Consider the following 14,973-nt stretch of genomic DNA (forward strand, 5'->3'; position numbering starts at 1 on the left):
CTGAGCTGCCATCTGGGGCAGTTCCCTGCCCTGTCCCCCTCCTTGTGGCAGGATTTTGTGCCTGGAGCTGGCTGAGATGTTGTCCCATCCCGCTGCCAAGGCTTTCCCTGCCCTCTCTGTGCACACATCCTCGTGCCCCGGTGACAGCACTGCCAGGGCTCAGCGCGGCTCACGCTCAGCCCGCCGGGCTGTGCAGCACAAACCCTTCCCCAGGGGCTGCCAGAACATTCTGTGCCAGCCTTGGTGCAGAGCTCGGCTCAGCCCGGCGCTGCCCGCTCACATGTGGAACAAAAAGAGGTGTCTGACACCCAAAATAGCTCCGTCCCTGCCAGCCACGACAGCAAAAGGTTGTTTTGTACCAGAAAATTATGTTGGTGCCGCTTCACCTCCCCTGGCCTTGTTTTCAGTGGAGGGCAAAGCCTGGCTCAACCCACGGCTGGTGCTGGGTCCCAGCCAGGCTCATCCTGGTGCTGGGCATGGCTGGGATGGCCCTGCAGGCTCTGTGGCACTTTGTGTCACAGCAGCGCTGTTGGGGGTCATTTGGTGGCACCCACTCAGTGACGTGGTGGGCTGTGAGGCTGCTGGGAAACCCCGGGCAGGGGCGGGATGAGGGTGCTGGATGACGGCAGGTGGATGTGGCTGCTGGGGGCAAGTCACTGTGGCTCCTCATCCTTGTCCCCAAAGGAGGAAGAGGAGGAGGACCAAGTCCTTCCTCTGACGCCTATGGGGTGCTTGGCTGCTGCCCTGCCCCACATCACCCACCCAGCCCCACATCACCCACTGCCCCACATCACCCACCCAGCCCCACATCACCCACCCTGACCCACATCACCCACCTTGCCCCACATCACCCACCTAGCCCCACATCACCCACTGCCCCACATCACCCACCCTGCCCCACATCACCCACTGCCCCACATCACCCACTCTGTGCCACACCTCCCGCAGCCGCGGTCCCCCCTCCCCGGCAGGAAATGAGAACCGGTTTCTTTGTGCTGTTGGCTGAGGCTTCTCGGCGGAGTCGCTTCCTCCCCGGCACCACAAGCCCACCCGGGTGGCAGCCACCACCCAGTTTGTACCGACCTGTGCCACATCCTGCCCGCAAGGGAGGGGCCGCGGGGCTCGGGGCACAGCCACCTCCACGGGGACAGCCCTGCCCCACCCTCGTGCCTGGTCCTGCCCCACCCTCATGCCTGGTCCTGTCCCACCCAAGGTCCTGCTTGGTCCAGGTCCCACATGTGATGGTTTAAAGCTGGTCCGTGTGGCAGGTGCCACCATCCCCTCTGTGCCAAGGGCACCCAGCAGAGTGCCCTTGTCCCACAGAGTGGGACGTGTGTCCCACAGAGGTGCCACGGGTGTGGCTGAGCCCTGGCTGAGGTGTCTGGGTGTGTGGTCCCTCTTGGCACAGCTCTGTCCCTCGGTCTGACCCTCAGCCATCCCAAGGATGGCAGCTTGGGACCAACAGTGGTGACAGCCAGGTGCTGCTGTCACCTTGCCTGTTCCAGAACCCAGCAGCTCCAGTGGCTTCACAGTGAGGCCATTTCTGACCCTGCAGCCCGATTGTCCCCCTGCCCAGCTCTTCGTGCCAGCCAGCCCCAGCCCAACCCAGCTCCTCCCCACCCACAGCTCCTCATTTTGGCTTCTTGTGAGAGCAGCTTGACAGGTCCTCCCTGGAGGAGGTAGAGAGGTTTCTGTTCCTGCCCACCACAGTGGGACCTCTCCCCTTGGACCTGCTCTTCTGTGGGTAACCAAAGCCCTGGGAGATGCCTTCCTCCAAGGATGTGGTTATTCCAGCATGGCATGCACCCCACATCCCCATGCTCCTCCTCAGGGAACCCCAAGACTGGGATTTAGGGGTGGCCTGGTGCATTGCTCCACATGCCATCGTGCCAGCCTGCAGGTGCTCTCCAGCTGAGCTGGAGCACCAAAAACTGTCTTTTAGTGAAATAAATCACCTGTGAGCCCAGCTGGGCTGCAGCCTGGCCCAGGCCATGGTGGGTGTCCCATGAAGGTTCCCCATGGTGTCCCTCAGCAGAGCAGCCCAGGGGCAGGAGCTGTGTCCTGCCTGTGGCGGGGGCGGTTTCGGCAGCGCCCGGTGCCGAGTGGAAACCACGTCACGTCCTGTGGTGGCCGTGGGGGCTGGGGCTGTGCAAGGGTGGCAAGGAGGGACGTGGGGATGAGCCAGGCCCTGCCATCGCTGTCTCTCAATAAACACTGGTTTCCCCAGGCGGGCTCATCACACACCTGTGGTGGGGGGACTCAGGGGTGACCCCCAAGCACAGCCCAGGCTGCTGGGTCCCTCAGTTGTCACCAGTCATGTCCCTGTCCCTCACTCAGTGTGGCCGTGCTGGGACTGGGCTGGCTGAGGCTGGGCACATGGGGCACTCAGGACTCAGTTCTTCCTCCTGTCCCTCACCCCTCCCCTTGGGGACCCTCAGGTGGGGACATTACTGATGGGTCCATGGGATGCTCACATCCTGGGAATAGTGGTGTTCCCAACCTCCCAGTGTTGTCCCCATCATCCCACCAATGTCCCCATCCTGAGAATGCTGCTTTCATTTTTCCACCGTGATCCCATCCTCCCACCACTGTCCCCATTGTTCCATCACTGTCCCTGTTGTTCCACTAGTATCCCCATCTTCTGGAATCTTCATGTCCCACCAGTGTCCCCATCCTCCCACGGGTATCCCCATCTCCCAGTGCTCACTGAGCAGGGGGTGCTGCATCCCATGGGGGTTTTTGGGGTGACCCCCAGCGCTGACATCCTTCACCCACAGAATTCCATGAACCTGCCCCCGGACAAGATGAAGCTGCTTAACCAGTACGACAACGAGAAGAAGTGGGAGCTGATCTGTGACCAGGTGAGGTCCAAGCTCAGAGTGTCCCCAGTGCCATCCCTGTCCCCAGGTGCCACTCATGGCACGGTTTGGGTATCAGTCTGGCTGTACCAAGCACTGACATCCATCTCACTACTGACACAGCACCTCATTAACCTCATTAAGCATTGATGCGCCTGGGGTGGGGACAGGGACACTGTGGCTGCTGTGGGGACAGTGGCATGTCCCCGTGCCAAAGCGGGTGGCCCAGTTTCAGCCTCTCTCTGGGGCTTGTAGGAGCGTTTCCAGGTGAAGAACCCTCCATCCGCCTACATCCAGAAGCTGAAGAGCTACTTGGACACGGGTGGTGTCAGCAGGAAGGTGAGGGGTCCCCGTTACACCCCGGTCCCCTGGGCCCAGTGCCAGGCTGGGCACAGGGATGGTGCCAATGGCTGTCCCCATCCCACAGTTCAAGAGGCGAGTGCAGGAGTCCACACAGGTGCTCCGGGAGCTGGAGATCTCCCTGAGGACCAACTACATCGGGTAAGGGTGGGGTGGCATTGTCACCCAGCTGCTGCCAGCGTCGCTGGGATGGGGATGGACGTGTGCTGGCTCTGGCTAGGGGGTGACAGCAGGATGTGGAGGCTGTGGCCTCATCCTGCCCCCTAAGGAGGGTTCTGATGGGAAGCTGAGGGTCCTGGGGGGTCTGAACCTCATTATGGCTCTCTGGCACCCCCAGGGTGCCAGGAGGGACCCTGCCCCTCACACTGGCTGTCCTGACCCTTTGTGGGGTGGTGGGTGCCTACTGTCCCCAGGGCCAGGCTGTCCTGTCGTGGCAGTGGTGGCAGTGGTGGCAGGGGAGCCCTTGGGCTGTGTCCCCATACATCAGGTTCACCATGGCACTCACCTGGCCTCAGAGAAATGCCAGCTCATGGTGCCACCTCATGTCCCCAGCATGTTCCACCATTGCTGGGGACCTCTGAGCAGGAGTGGCTCTGCTGAGTGTGTGGGCACAGGGGGAGAGAGGATGTGGGGGTTGGCAGAGCCCACTAACCCTCTGCACCCTCCAGCTGGGTCCAGGAGTTCCTCAACGAGGAGAACAAGGGACTGGACGTGCTGCTGGAGTACCTCGCCTTTGCCCAGTGCTCTGTCGCGTACGTCCCCACCGGGTCCCCTGTCCCCAAGGCTGGGATCAGCCTCCCCTGGGGCTCAGCAGGGCTGGGGTGGTCCCTGGGGGTGCCCTCCCTTGTCATCAGGGCAGTGCTCCATGGCTGGGGCTGAGCAGAACATCCCCAACGTCCCTGAGGGGCACCTGCCCATATTGGGGTGCCACGTCTCACCCGTCCCCATGTCCCCACGGGCCACCAGGTATGACATGGAGAGCGCAGAGAACAGCCCCGGCTCTGACAAGGGCAAGGAGCGGTCGCTGGAGGATCTGAACAAAAGCACCTCCTCGTCCCCCACCCAGGGCTCCTCCAAGCCGCGGCCCCTCACTGTAAGGTAACGTGTGGTGCCGTCCCCAACTGTCCCCGTGTCCCTGTGCCGTGTCCCCCGCTCTCGCCTCGCTGCACCCCGGCCGCACCGCGCTTGGAGAGGGGCTTGGCAGGGAGACGCAGGCTCGGCCCTAAAAATGGGCGCCCATTGCTGATTTGAGGGTGGGGACAAAGCCACATCCCCCTGTGTGTCCCCAGGGGCTAAGCTCCGCCTGGGGCTGGGCTGGAGCCGTGTCCCCCCCCCGGCACTGCCGCCGTGCTGGGGTGCTCTGACTAAATCCCAGGAACACACAAAAATTGGGGGTGTTGGAGATTGTGGGGGAGCAAATCGCAGCCCCCTGGGTTAAACCCGGGGCGGAGGGACGGGCCTGTGTCCCCCAAGCCGGTCCCCGTGGCTGGTGGCTCTCGCTTGGTGCCGCTCGCCCGCAGCCCCGTCTAACCCCGCTCTTCTCTTGCACGCTGCCGGGGACGCGCTGACGGTAGGTGACGGGGCACTGGCGGGACGGGGACACCCCACGGGACCCCGCTGCTGGTCACCGGCATTGGGGACAGGGCCTGCGGGGCACCCCCGATGGGCGGGGGGGTCCCAGGGACACCCACCGCGGTCACCCCACGAGCTGTAACGTGGCACCCCGGGGCCCGCGCGGGTCCCTCGCCGCCCGCCAGCAGCTCTGGAGGAGCCGGGGTGTCCCTCCCAGCCTCAGGGACAGGTCAGGAGGGACGTGGCACCCGCAGGGGGTCCCATCCCTTGTCCCCGAGCCCGGGTGTCCCCGGGGCGGCGCGGGAGCCCCGTTTCTCCCTCCTGTCCTGCAGGCTCTAACGCGCCTCCAGCTGCTGCCTCTCGAACCAGCACATCCACACCCTCCTCCGCCACGTCCACCCCAGCGTCCCCTGCGGTGCCCCGGGCAGCGATGGGGACAGTGCCCCCAGGTCACCCGGCAGCTCCTGCCCGCCCCGGTGAGCCTCCGAGACCACCCGTGTGCACGAGGGGGCCCAAAACCCATCCCACCCCACATCACCCCCCGCTCCCAGGGCTTCTAGATGGGCACGGACACGAGGGTCTCTCCCGTGGGGTGCAGCCGCCCGGGTGTCCCGGTGTCCCCGCGCCCCGCTGCCACCCCCTTGCGCTGTCCCGTCCCCGCTTTGCGCTGTGCCCGCGGCTGCCCCGGGCCCCGCTCAGCCGCGCTCTCCCCGGCCAGGCTGAACCCCTCGCACAGCAGGAAGACGCTGCGCAACTCGCGGCTCGTCAGCCAGAAGGACGATGTCCATGTGTGCATCATGTGCCTCCGCGCCATCATGAACTACCAGGTGCGAGTGGGCGGCATCCGCGGGGATCCGCCTGGGGCTCCCCGGCATCCCCCGCGCCCGCGGGGGCAGCTCCGGGGTGGGATCGGCTCTGCATCCCCTGGCTCTGAGGTGTCCTCACTCAGCCTCCTGCCTGGTGGGGACCGTGTCCCTCGGTACTCGAGTGCCTCCAGGGGGACACACGACCCCATGAATGCTCCTTTCCCCTCCCCAGTCTGGCTTCAGCCTGGTGATGAACCACCCAGCCTGTGTCAACGAGATCACCCTGAGCCTCAACAACAAGAGCGCCAGGTAGGAGCTGCCCTGCCCCCTGTTGTCCCTTGTCCCCCCTGTCCCCTTGCCCACCCCGCGGCCCCAGCCCCCTCACACCGTGTGTCTCTGCAGGACCAAGGCTCTGGTGCTGGAGCTGCTGGCTGCTGTCTGCCTGGTCCGAGGTGGCCACGACATCATCCTGGCTGCCTTTGACAACTTCAAGGAGGTGAGTCTCCATCCCCCAAGATGGAGAGATGGAGGGACACCCAGTCCCCAGCAGGGACACCCAGTCCCCACATGAACATCTGTGCTTCAGCTGGATTTGTGCCTTAAAAAAAAAGGCACAAACCCTGTGTATGGCAGAGCCCTGCACCACCCTCAAACCTCTGGTTTGCTTAGGGATGTTCCACTCACTGGGTTTGATGTCCCCATGCCACCACATGTCCCCAGGGCCATGTCCCAGCAGGGCCAGGTGCCTGGCAGCACCAGTCAGAGTTGGAATGGTGTCACCAATAGATACCTCCTGTCCTGTCACTCTTCTGGGTGTCCCCTGGCCATGTCCTCGCTGGCCGTCAGCCCCCTGCTTCCCCCCCAGGTCTGCGGGGAGAAGAACCGCTTCGAGAAGCTGATGGAATATTTCCGAAATGAGGACACCAACATTGACTTCATGGTGAGTGGCTGCTGGGGGCCATGCTCTGCTGTCCCCAAGGCTGCTGCACTGTCCCCAGGCCATTATGCCCCAAGAGCTCCTAAGCACCACACTGTCCCTATGGCATCATGTCCCAAAGGATGCTGAATGACCAAATCTCCCCAGGCCACCATGTCCTCAGGGGCTGCTGAGCCACCGTGCTGTCCTGGGGGTGGCATGTCCCAAGGATTGCCATGTCCCAAGGACTGTTCTGCTGTCCCCAAAGGCTTCTAAGCCACTACACTGTGCCCATGGCATCATGTCCCCAAGGGCTTCTAAGCCACCAAACTGTCCTCAGGCCATCATGTCCCCAAGACCACTGTGCTGTCCCACGGGTACCACCTCCCCAGGACTGTGTCAACCCCCATGCACTCCCCGGGGGCACCATGTCCCCGAGGGCCACCAACGCCCCATGCAGCCCCTGGGGCAACATCCCCACGAGCCACCCTGGCCCCGTGCTGAGCCGTGTCTGCGCAGGTGGCCTGCATGCAGTTCATCAACATCGTGGTGCACTCGGTGGAGAACATGAACTTCCGCGTGTTCCTGCAGTACGAGTTCACCCACCTGGGGCTGGACCAGTACCTGGAGGTGGGTGATCCCGGGAGTGGGTGATCCCAGGGGTGGGTGATCCCGAGGGTGGGGGGTCCCGAGGGTGGGGGTGCCGCTGGCACCGATGGTGACACCAGCTGTCCCTCCGCAGACTCTGCGCCTCACTGAGAGCGACAAGCTGCAGGTGCAGATCCAAGCCTACCTGGACAATGTCTTCGACGTGGGGGCCATGCTGGAGGACTCGGAGACCAAGACGGCGGTGCTGGAGCACATGGAGGAGCTGCAGGAGCACGTCAGCCAGGTGGGCCGTGGGCGCGTGGGCAGAGCCGCTGACGCAAGCCCCGAGGGAGGGATGAGGACGGGGCTGAGCGGCGGCGCCTCGTCCCCCACAGTTGACAGAGAAGCTGCAGGATGCGGAGAACGACTCCATGGCCAAGATAGCGGAGCTGGAGAAGCAGCTGAGCCAGGCGCGGCGGGAGCTGGAGGCGCTGCGGGTGAGCCGGGGGTGCCGCGGTGCCGAGGGCAGGCTGGGGCTCAGGGACCGGCTCTTAGGGGTGCACAGGGACACCAGTGACCTGCCGGGGGTTGTCACCTCTCCAGGAGCAGCTGAGCCCCCCGCGGCCGCCCAGCCCGCCGTCCCCGCAGCCCCAGGAGTGCTACCGGCTGGCGCTGGAGCGGCGGCTGGCGGAGCTCGAGGAGAAGGGGCTGGTGCAGATTCTGCGTGGGCCCGACGGAGACGTCGCCATCGAAATTGTCCCCGTTGTCATAGAAACCCCCGCAACCCCCGAGGCCGCTGCCACCACCGACACCACCGCCACCTGCACAGGTACCATGGGTGCGAGGGGATGTCCCCTTCCCGGCGGGGGCACCTGGCACCTGGGAGGGGTGGCAGCGAGTCTCTGGGCACAGAAAGTGAGGCGGGGGTGTGGGGATGTGCCAGGGGACTCAGGGTAATGCGGTGGCAGAGAGAGCATGGTGGTGGCACCGTGCCCTGCTGTGTCACTGTCTCACCCACCTCTTCTTTCCCTTGCAGATGCTCCGGCTCTGGCTCCAGCCCCACCTCCCCCACCAGCACCTGCTGCCANNTCCCCCACCGCCTGCACCCCCTCTGCCCACAGGCACTGTCCCCCCACCAGCTCCCCCCCTCCCGGGTGCCCCAGTGCCACCACCCCCCCCACCGCTCCCGGGGGGTCCAGAGGGCCTCGTGCCTCCCCCTCCACCACCCCCACCCCTCTGTGGGGAGCCCCCAGCCGGGCCGGGTGCCCCCCCCACTGCCAACAGTTCAGGTGAGTGTGGCCCAGGGGTGGTGGAGATGCTCCCCAGGAGGGGTCTGGGGGCACCCTGGGGTGGGCGTGACGTGCCCCCCTCCCTGTGACCCTCAGTGAAGGTGAAGAAGCCGATCCAGACCAAGTTCCGCATGCCCGTCTTCAACTGGGTGGCCCTGAAGCCGAGCCAGATCGACGGCACCGTCTTCACCGAGCTCAATGATGAGAAGGTGCTGCAGGTGAGCCCAGGGGACGAGGGGCCAGGCACAGCGGGGCTCAGTGCCCCGGGCCATGCTGAGGTTGGCTGGTGCCCCCCCTGCCCCCACCCGCGGTGTCCAGGGCTGCAGGAGGAGCTGGAGGTCAGGCAAAGTCCTTAGCACCATGGAGAGGGACACGGGATCAGGCGTGCTGCTCCTCTCGCCCTGTCCTTGTCCCTTTGCCCCATCTGCACCTTCACAACCTGTCCATTTTGTCCTCCTCATCTCCATCCTCTGGTCCCTCCACCCCCTCCTCACCTCTCCCTGTCCCCTTGCTTGTCCCTGTACTTGTCCCCTTGTTCCATCCTCATCCCTTTGCTTCATCTTGATCCTCACTCTTCACCCTTATCCTGGTCCTCTGGCCCTGTCGTCACCCCAGATGTCCTGTGCCACCTCCCTGCCGTGTCCACAGCCCTGTGTCCCCGCAGGAGCTGGACATGAGTGACTTTGAGGAGCAGTTCAAGACCAAGGCGCAGGGCCCCGCCCTGGACATCAGTGCCCTCAAGGCCAAGGCCACGCAGAAGGCCCCCAGCAAGGTGACCCTGATGGAGTCCAACCGGGCCAAGAACTTGGCCATCACCCTGCGCAAGGGTGGCCGCAGCGTCCAGGACATCTGCACGGCCATCGAGACGTGAGTGCCCCCCTGGGCTGGGCAGGGTGGGATAAGGTCAGGCACAACCCAGCAGGGACATGGGGTTGGGATGGTGGAGGGTGTGATGGGATGGAGGGATTGGTATGGGGATATGGGCGTGCAGGGACAAGACACAGAGAGATGGAGGGTGAAGGGATCAGAGATGGAGAGATGGAAGGATCAGATGTGGAGAGATGGAGGAATGGAAGGATCAGATACAGTCAGATGGAAGGTGGAAGGATCGGATCTGGAGAGATAGAAGGATGTGAGCTGTGGGGATGGAGAGATGCAGGGATGAGATCTGAGACAAAGGGCTGGGAGGTCCAGGCACAGACAGACAGATGCAGAGAGCAGTTGTGGGGATGGAGGGATGCAGGAACCAGACAGGAAAGGAAGGGATGTGGGGACCAAAGACAGAGAGATGGAGGGATCCATATGGAGAGGTAGAGAGATGCAGGGTCCAGGTACAGAAAGATGGAGGGATGCAGGAACCAGCTGTGGGGACAGAAGGATGATGGGACCAGCCGAGGGTGACAAAGGGGCTTCGGGACCTGCGGCAGGGCCTGACAGTGCCAGGGGTGTCCCCTCCCCGCAGGTATGACCAGCAAGCCCTGAGCCTCGACTTCCTGGAGCTGCTGCTGCGCTTCCTGCCCACCGAGTACGAGCGGACCCTGATCGGGAAGTTCGAGCGGGACCAGCAGCCGCCGGAGGAGCTCTCGGACGAGGACCAGTTCATGATCCGCTTCAGCAAGATCCCGCGCCTGGCCGAGCGCATGAACGTCATGATCTTCCTGGGCAGCTTCGGCGACACGGCCCAGCTGCTGATGCCGGTGTGCGCCGGGGCCGGGCGGGCTGCGCGGGGGCGGCTCCTGCGGCCGCACTCACACCCTTCCCTCCCTTCCTCCCTCCCACAGCAACTCAACGCCATCATCGCCGCCTCCATGTCCCTCAAATCCTCCAGCAAACTGCGCCACATCCTCGAGGTGAGGGCTCTGGGGGGAGGTGGCCCCGCTGGGTGCACAGTGTCTGTGGGCACTGTGCCCTGCTGGCCCCGTGTCCCCAAGCCGTGGTGTCCCTGCAGATTGTCCTGGCCTTCGGGAACTACATGAACAGCAGCAAGCGTGGAGCTGCCTACGGCTTCCGGCTGCAGAGCCTTGATGCGGTAGGGCCGGCGTGGGTTCCCTGGTGTGGGGGTGATGGGGGCACTGCCACTGCCAGGGACCCGCCCTGGGGACACAGGGACACAAGGAGCAGCTGCAGAGATGGAAGGACACAGGAACCTGCTGTGGGGGATGCAAGCACCAGCAGTAGGGATGGAGGGATGTGAGGTTTAGCTTTGGGGACAGAGGGATGAAGAGACTGTTGGGATGGAGGAGGCAAAGAGATGGAGATACACAGGAATGGGGTAGGAAGGATGGAGACCTGGTATGGAGAGGTTAAAGGATTCAAGGACCTTAATGGAGGAAGATGAGATGAAGGAAGATGGGGACCAGCTCTGGGGATAGAGGGAGGAAGGTCACATATGGAAATGTAGGGATGAAGAGCCAGCTGCAGGGACAGAGCGATGCAGAGCCAGCCACGGGGATGGAGAAAGACGGGAATCAGCCATGGGAGTGGAGGGATGCAGATCCAGCTGTGGAGTGGAGGGATGGATACAGACCCAGCCACATGGACAAAGGGCCACCCGAGGCAGCCCTGAGCAGGGTGAGGGGGTGGTGGCTGCGGGTCGGGGCTGACTCTGCCCTGCCCCAGCTCCTCGAGATGAAGTCCACAGACCGCAAGCAGACGCTGCTGCATTACCTGGTGCGGGTGATCATGGAGAAGTACCCAGAGCTCACCGGCTTCCACACCGAGCTGCACTTCCTTGACAAGGCAGGCACAGGTAGTGCCCACGGGCCCCGGGCTGGGGTTGGGGCAGCCCCTGGCACCCCGAGCCTGCCCTGACCCCGCACTGCTGACCTCCTGCAGTGTCCCTGGATGGTGTCCTGCAAGACGTGCGAAGCCTGCAGCAGGGCATGGAGCTGACCCGCAGGGAGTTCATGAGACAGGACGACAGCCCCGTGCTCAAGGACTTCCTCAAGGTCAACTCCGAGGTGATGGAGAAGCTGCAGGCTGACAGCAAAACCGCCAAGGTGGGTGCTGGGGTGGGGTGGGGTCATGGGGGCAGTCCCCTGCATGGGGACACCCTGGGGTAGCCTCTCTCCCACCTCTGCTCCATGGGAGAGGCTCCTGCTTGGGATGTGGCTGCAGCGGGACAGGCAGGAGGGAACGGGGCAGGATGGGGAGGTGGGAGAGGCGGGAAGGAGGTGGTGGGCGATGGGCACCACTGCCCAGCCCCCAGATCAGGTGTCTCTGCCCACAGGAAGCGTATGAGTCAGCTGTGGAGTATTTCGGGGAGAACCCCAAGACCAGTCCCCCCACCACCTTCTTCCCCATGTTCATGCGCTTCATCAAAGCCTACAAGGTAGGAGGGGGCATGGGGTTCTCTGTTTCTGTGGGCTGGGAGGAGATCTGGGGCACCTGACTCCACTTTGGAGCAATCAGCAGAAGTCACAGGCAAGGCTGGGGCTCAGGAATGCCCTTGGGATGGTCAGAGATTTTGGAGCTGGCTTGGGGTGAGCTGGGGGCTGTGGGGTGAAGAAGGAAGGGGGCTGCAGTCCTGGGTTCCCTGGCTCAGCACACCCTTCCTGCCCCTCTCCCAAGAAAGCAGAGCAGGACATCGAGCTGTGGAAGAAGCAAGAGGCCGCAGCCAAAGAGGCGGAATCTGGCTCCCCTGGCAGTGAGCAGCAGCCCGAGGTGAAGGTGCCCCCATGTCTGTGTCCTGGTGGGGTCCCAGCTACCAGCCCTGGCTGGGCTGAGTGCTGGGGAAGGACTAAACAGGTCCTGGGGAGGGAGAGCTGGGGGGGAGGTGAAGGGGAGGGTTCCCCACCTCCTCTGGGGTGTGATCGCACCACTCAAGCACCCTGTCCCCTCCCAGCTGCCTGTCCAGAAGGCCAGGAGGCAGCAGATGGACATGATAGCTGAGCTGAAGAAGAGGCAGATGGTGAAGGAGCCACTCATCTACGAAGGAAAAGATGGGGCCATTGAGGATATAATTTCAGGTGAGCAGCCAGGTGTCCCCACATCACAGACCCAGTGCTGGGGGCTGCAGGGGCTGTCACAGGAGCTGGGGGGGTCACCAAGCCCTGTCACGGGGACCAAACCTACCTGCAAGCACCTTCACACCCCACATGGCAAAGCTGCCGAGTGCTCCTTCCTCTGTCTCATATCTCTTCCTCCTCTTCTGCTTCTTCCTCCTCTCTCCTCCTCCTGCTCCTCCTCGCTGTCTCTGGATCGCTCTGCTCAGCTCTCAAAACTGTCCCTTTCACGGCCCGGACGGGCAAACGCTCGTCCCGGCTCTTCTGCGACGTGAGCTTCAACGAGGAGAGTCCTCTGTAGGTAACGTGGGGCGGCGCAGGGGGGCGGGCGCTGCCGGGCTTCCCCCCCGCCCCGCCGGCATTCCTGCAGGTGTGCGGCTGCGTTTGTGCACCCTGAATCCCAGCCCGGGACACCCGGGTCAGCCCCGGGACAGCAGCTGGGGCTGCCCCTCGGTGCTGGGCTCCCAGAGCCGACGGTCGGGGTCCGACGGTCGGGGTCCCACGGGCTGATTGTTGATTCCTGCTGCTCCTCCCCGTGCTGCGTTCGGCCCTTGGCTCCTCCTGGGTGTCCTCATACCCAGAGGGGCGAGTCCCGGGCAGAGACAGGACAGGAGGCAGGGGTTTTAAATGAACAAAAGAGAGTTTTACGTTGAAAGCTCGGAAAAAAATTCATTCCTGGGGGGGTGAACCCTGGCACAGGGTGCCCAGAGCAGCTGGGGCTGCCCCTGGATCCCTGGCAGTGCCCAAGGCCAGGCTGGACACTGGGGCTTGGAGCAGCCTGGGACAGTGGGAGGTGTCCCTGCCGTGGCAGGGGTGGCACTGGGTGGGCGTTGCGGTCCCTCCACCACAAAGCATTCCATGTTAACGCGGTGGGTGCGGGACCCCGGCCGTGCCGGGTGGGCGGTGAAGCTCATCCGGCCCCGCGCTTCCCCCGGTGCAGATCTGCGGAACAACCCGTACCGCCGGGGGGACAAGGCCCGCGGCAGCGCCAAGAAACGGGCGGCGGGGCAGAGCCTGCAGGCGACGCCGGACATCGCGCTGTGACCGGCGCCGTCCCTGCGGCTGCAGCACCGGGGCAGGACCATCCTCCCGACGCAGATGGGACCGCAGGATGGCAGTCCCTCGGCCCGGGGCTCGGCGGGGCGGAGGGACAGAGCCCGCTCCGAGCTGCTCCAGCCGCTTAACGTGCCAGCTCCGCCTTGCCTGCCTGGGCCGGGCACCGGCACCCCCGGCGCTTGCTTGGCCGTGTTCCTGAGCTCCTCCCTCCAGGCTGGCAGGGCTGGGGGGCCCTCCTGGCTAAGGACAGGGAGGGGGAAGCACAGAAAAGGCCCCAGCTTGTCCTGGAAGGAAAAGAAGGGCTGTCCCATCCCTACCCTGGCGCTGCTCCCTGGCTCGCCGGCCGCGGGGCCAGCCCAGTGTCCCGTGTCCCACCCTCCGCTTGCTGGTGCCTTTGATTGCCGCTGCGGGAGGGCAGGGCTGTCAGCCAGGGACACAACGCTGCGCGCACATCTCCCCCGCACATCTCCCCGGCCCGCAGAGCCCCGAGCCCCGCGTTCTCCTGCGCTGCGGAGCCAGCGAGGAGCTGCTGCAAAGCTCCCACCCCGGGCACCTCCCGGAGCCAGGGGCTGGCAGCGGTGCTATTTTACATGATTTTATAAGTCTTCCTTCAAATTTCTCTGTGCTGCGGCAGCAGGGATTGGAACACCCCCACACAGGGTGTCCCCAAGGCGAGCAGCGCTGGGCTCTTCCTCGCGCAGGGGAGGCTCCGTAGCTGCGACAATCAGCAGCAGGGACAAGTTTCTCTGCGAGGTGGTGGAACCTCCGCCCGCCTGCATCCCCAGCATCCGCCTGCACTGTCGGGCTGCAGCCTCTGGGATGAACCGGGACTGTCAGCCCTGCGGGGCTCCCCGTTTTCTCGGGTGGGACACGCAGGAGATGCCGGCAGCCCCCAGCCCCGCGATCCCAAAGGCTGCGGGGTCCCTGCTGCCCCAGAGCCGCACGAACCTCTCGGTACCGGACCGGACCCGGCTGTCGCTCCCTCCCCTGCCCCGCTGCTGCTGCTGCTGAGTAACCCCGAGCCCGCAGTGCCGCAATTAAACCTCTCCTGCTGCATTTACTCCGGCAAGCTGCCCCCGCTCGTTCCGATGCGAGGACGCTCCTCCCTCCTCCCGTCATTTCTCGCTCGTCCCAGCTTTAGCCAGAGCAGCCGCTGCTTCCTGCTGTATTTTAGCTGCTTCAGCGCCGGCTCCGCGTCCGGGGAGGGATGGGAAATGAATGTGTAACTTATAAATGCCTTTAAGCCAGAAATGTAAACCATTAACTGCTCATTTGTATACATTATTTTTATATACTGAAGGCCTGTTTAATCTAAAGCAGAACTGGTAATAAAACGTCTCAGAGGATAAAGGACTTGTCTGGGAAAAGAATTTGCATGGGGAGGCGATGCTGTCATGAAGAGAGGGAGGGAGAAAAGGAAGGAAAGATGGAGTGAGGGAAGGATGGGAGGGAGGAAGAGAGGGAAGGAGGGAGATGAATGGAGGGATGGAAAGATGGAGGGAGTGGCTGTGGCTGCCCCAGCCC

General features: G+C 63.9%; 1 protein-coding gene across 1 annotated transcript; it reads left to right on the forward strand.

Moving 5' to 3' along the window:
- The first annotated feature begins 2,729 nt into the window (after positions 1–2,729).
- On the forward strand, positions 2,730–14,795 carry FMNL1 (formin like 1). Its single transcript, XM_041398978.1, is given in 26 exon segments — positions 2,730–2,861; positions 3,114–3,197; positions 3,286–3,359; positions 3,887–3,970; positions 4,185–4,316; positions 5,509–5,617; positions 5,829–5,905; positions 5,999–6,092; positions 6,462–6,536; positions 7,032–7,142; positions 7,255–7,404; positions 7,496–7,597; positions 7,704–7,929; positions 8,071–8,182; positions 8,184–8,389; positions 8,486–8,607; positions 9,054–9,256; positions 9,852–10,086; positions 10,171–10,239; positions 10,338–10,418; positions 11,009–11,138; positions 11,225–11,388; positions 11,619–11,720; positions 11,960–12,052; positions 12,234–12,357; positions 13,334–14,795. Coding segments are annotated over 26 exon segments (3,195 nt in total). The 3' UTR covers positions 13,438–14,795.
- Positions 14,796–14,973: the final 178 nt, after the last annotated feature.

Source organism: Onychostruthus taczanowskii, unplaced genomic scaffold, assembly GCF_017590055.1.
Source record: "Onychostruthus taczanowskii isolate IOZ18803 unplaced genomic scaffold, ASM1759005v1 scaffold151, whole genome shotgun sequence".
Taxonomy (NCBI): Eukaryota; Metazoa; Chordata; class Aves; order Passeriformes; family Passeridae; genus Onychostruthus; species Onychostruthus taczanowskii.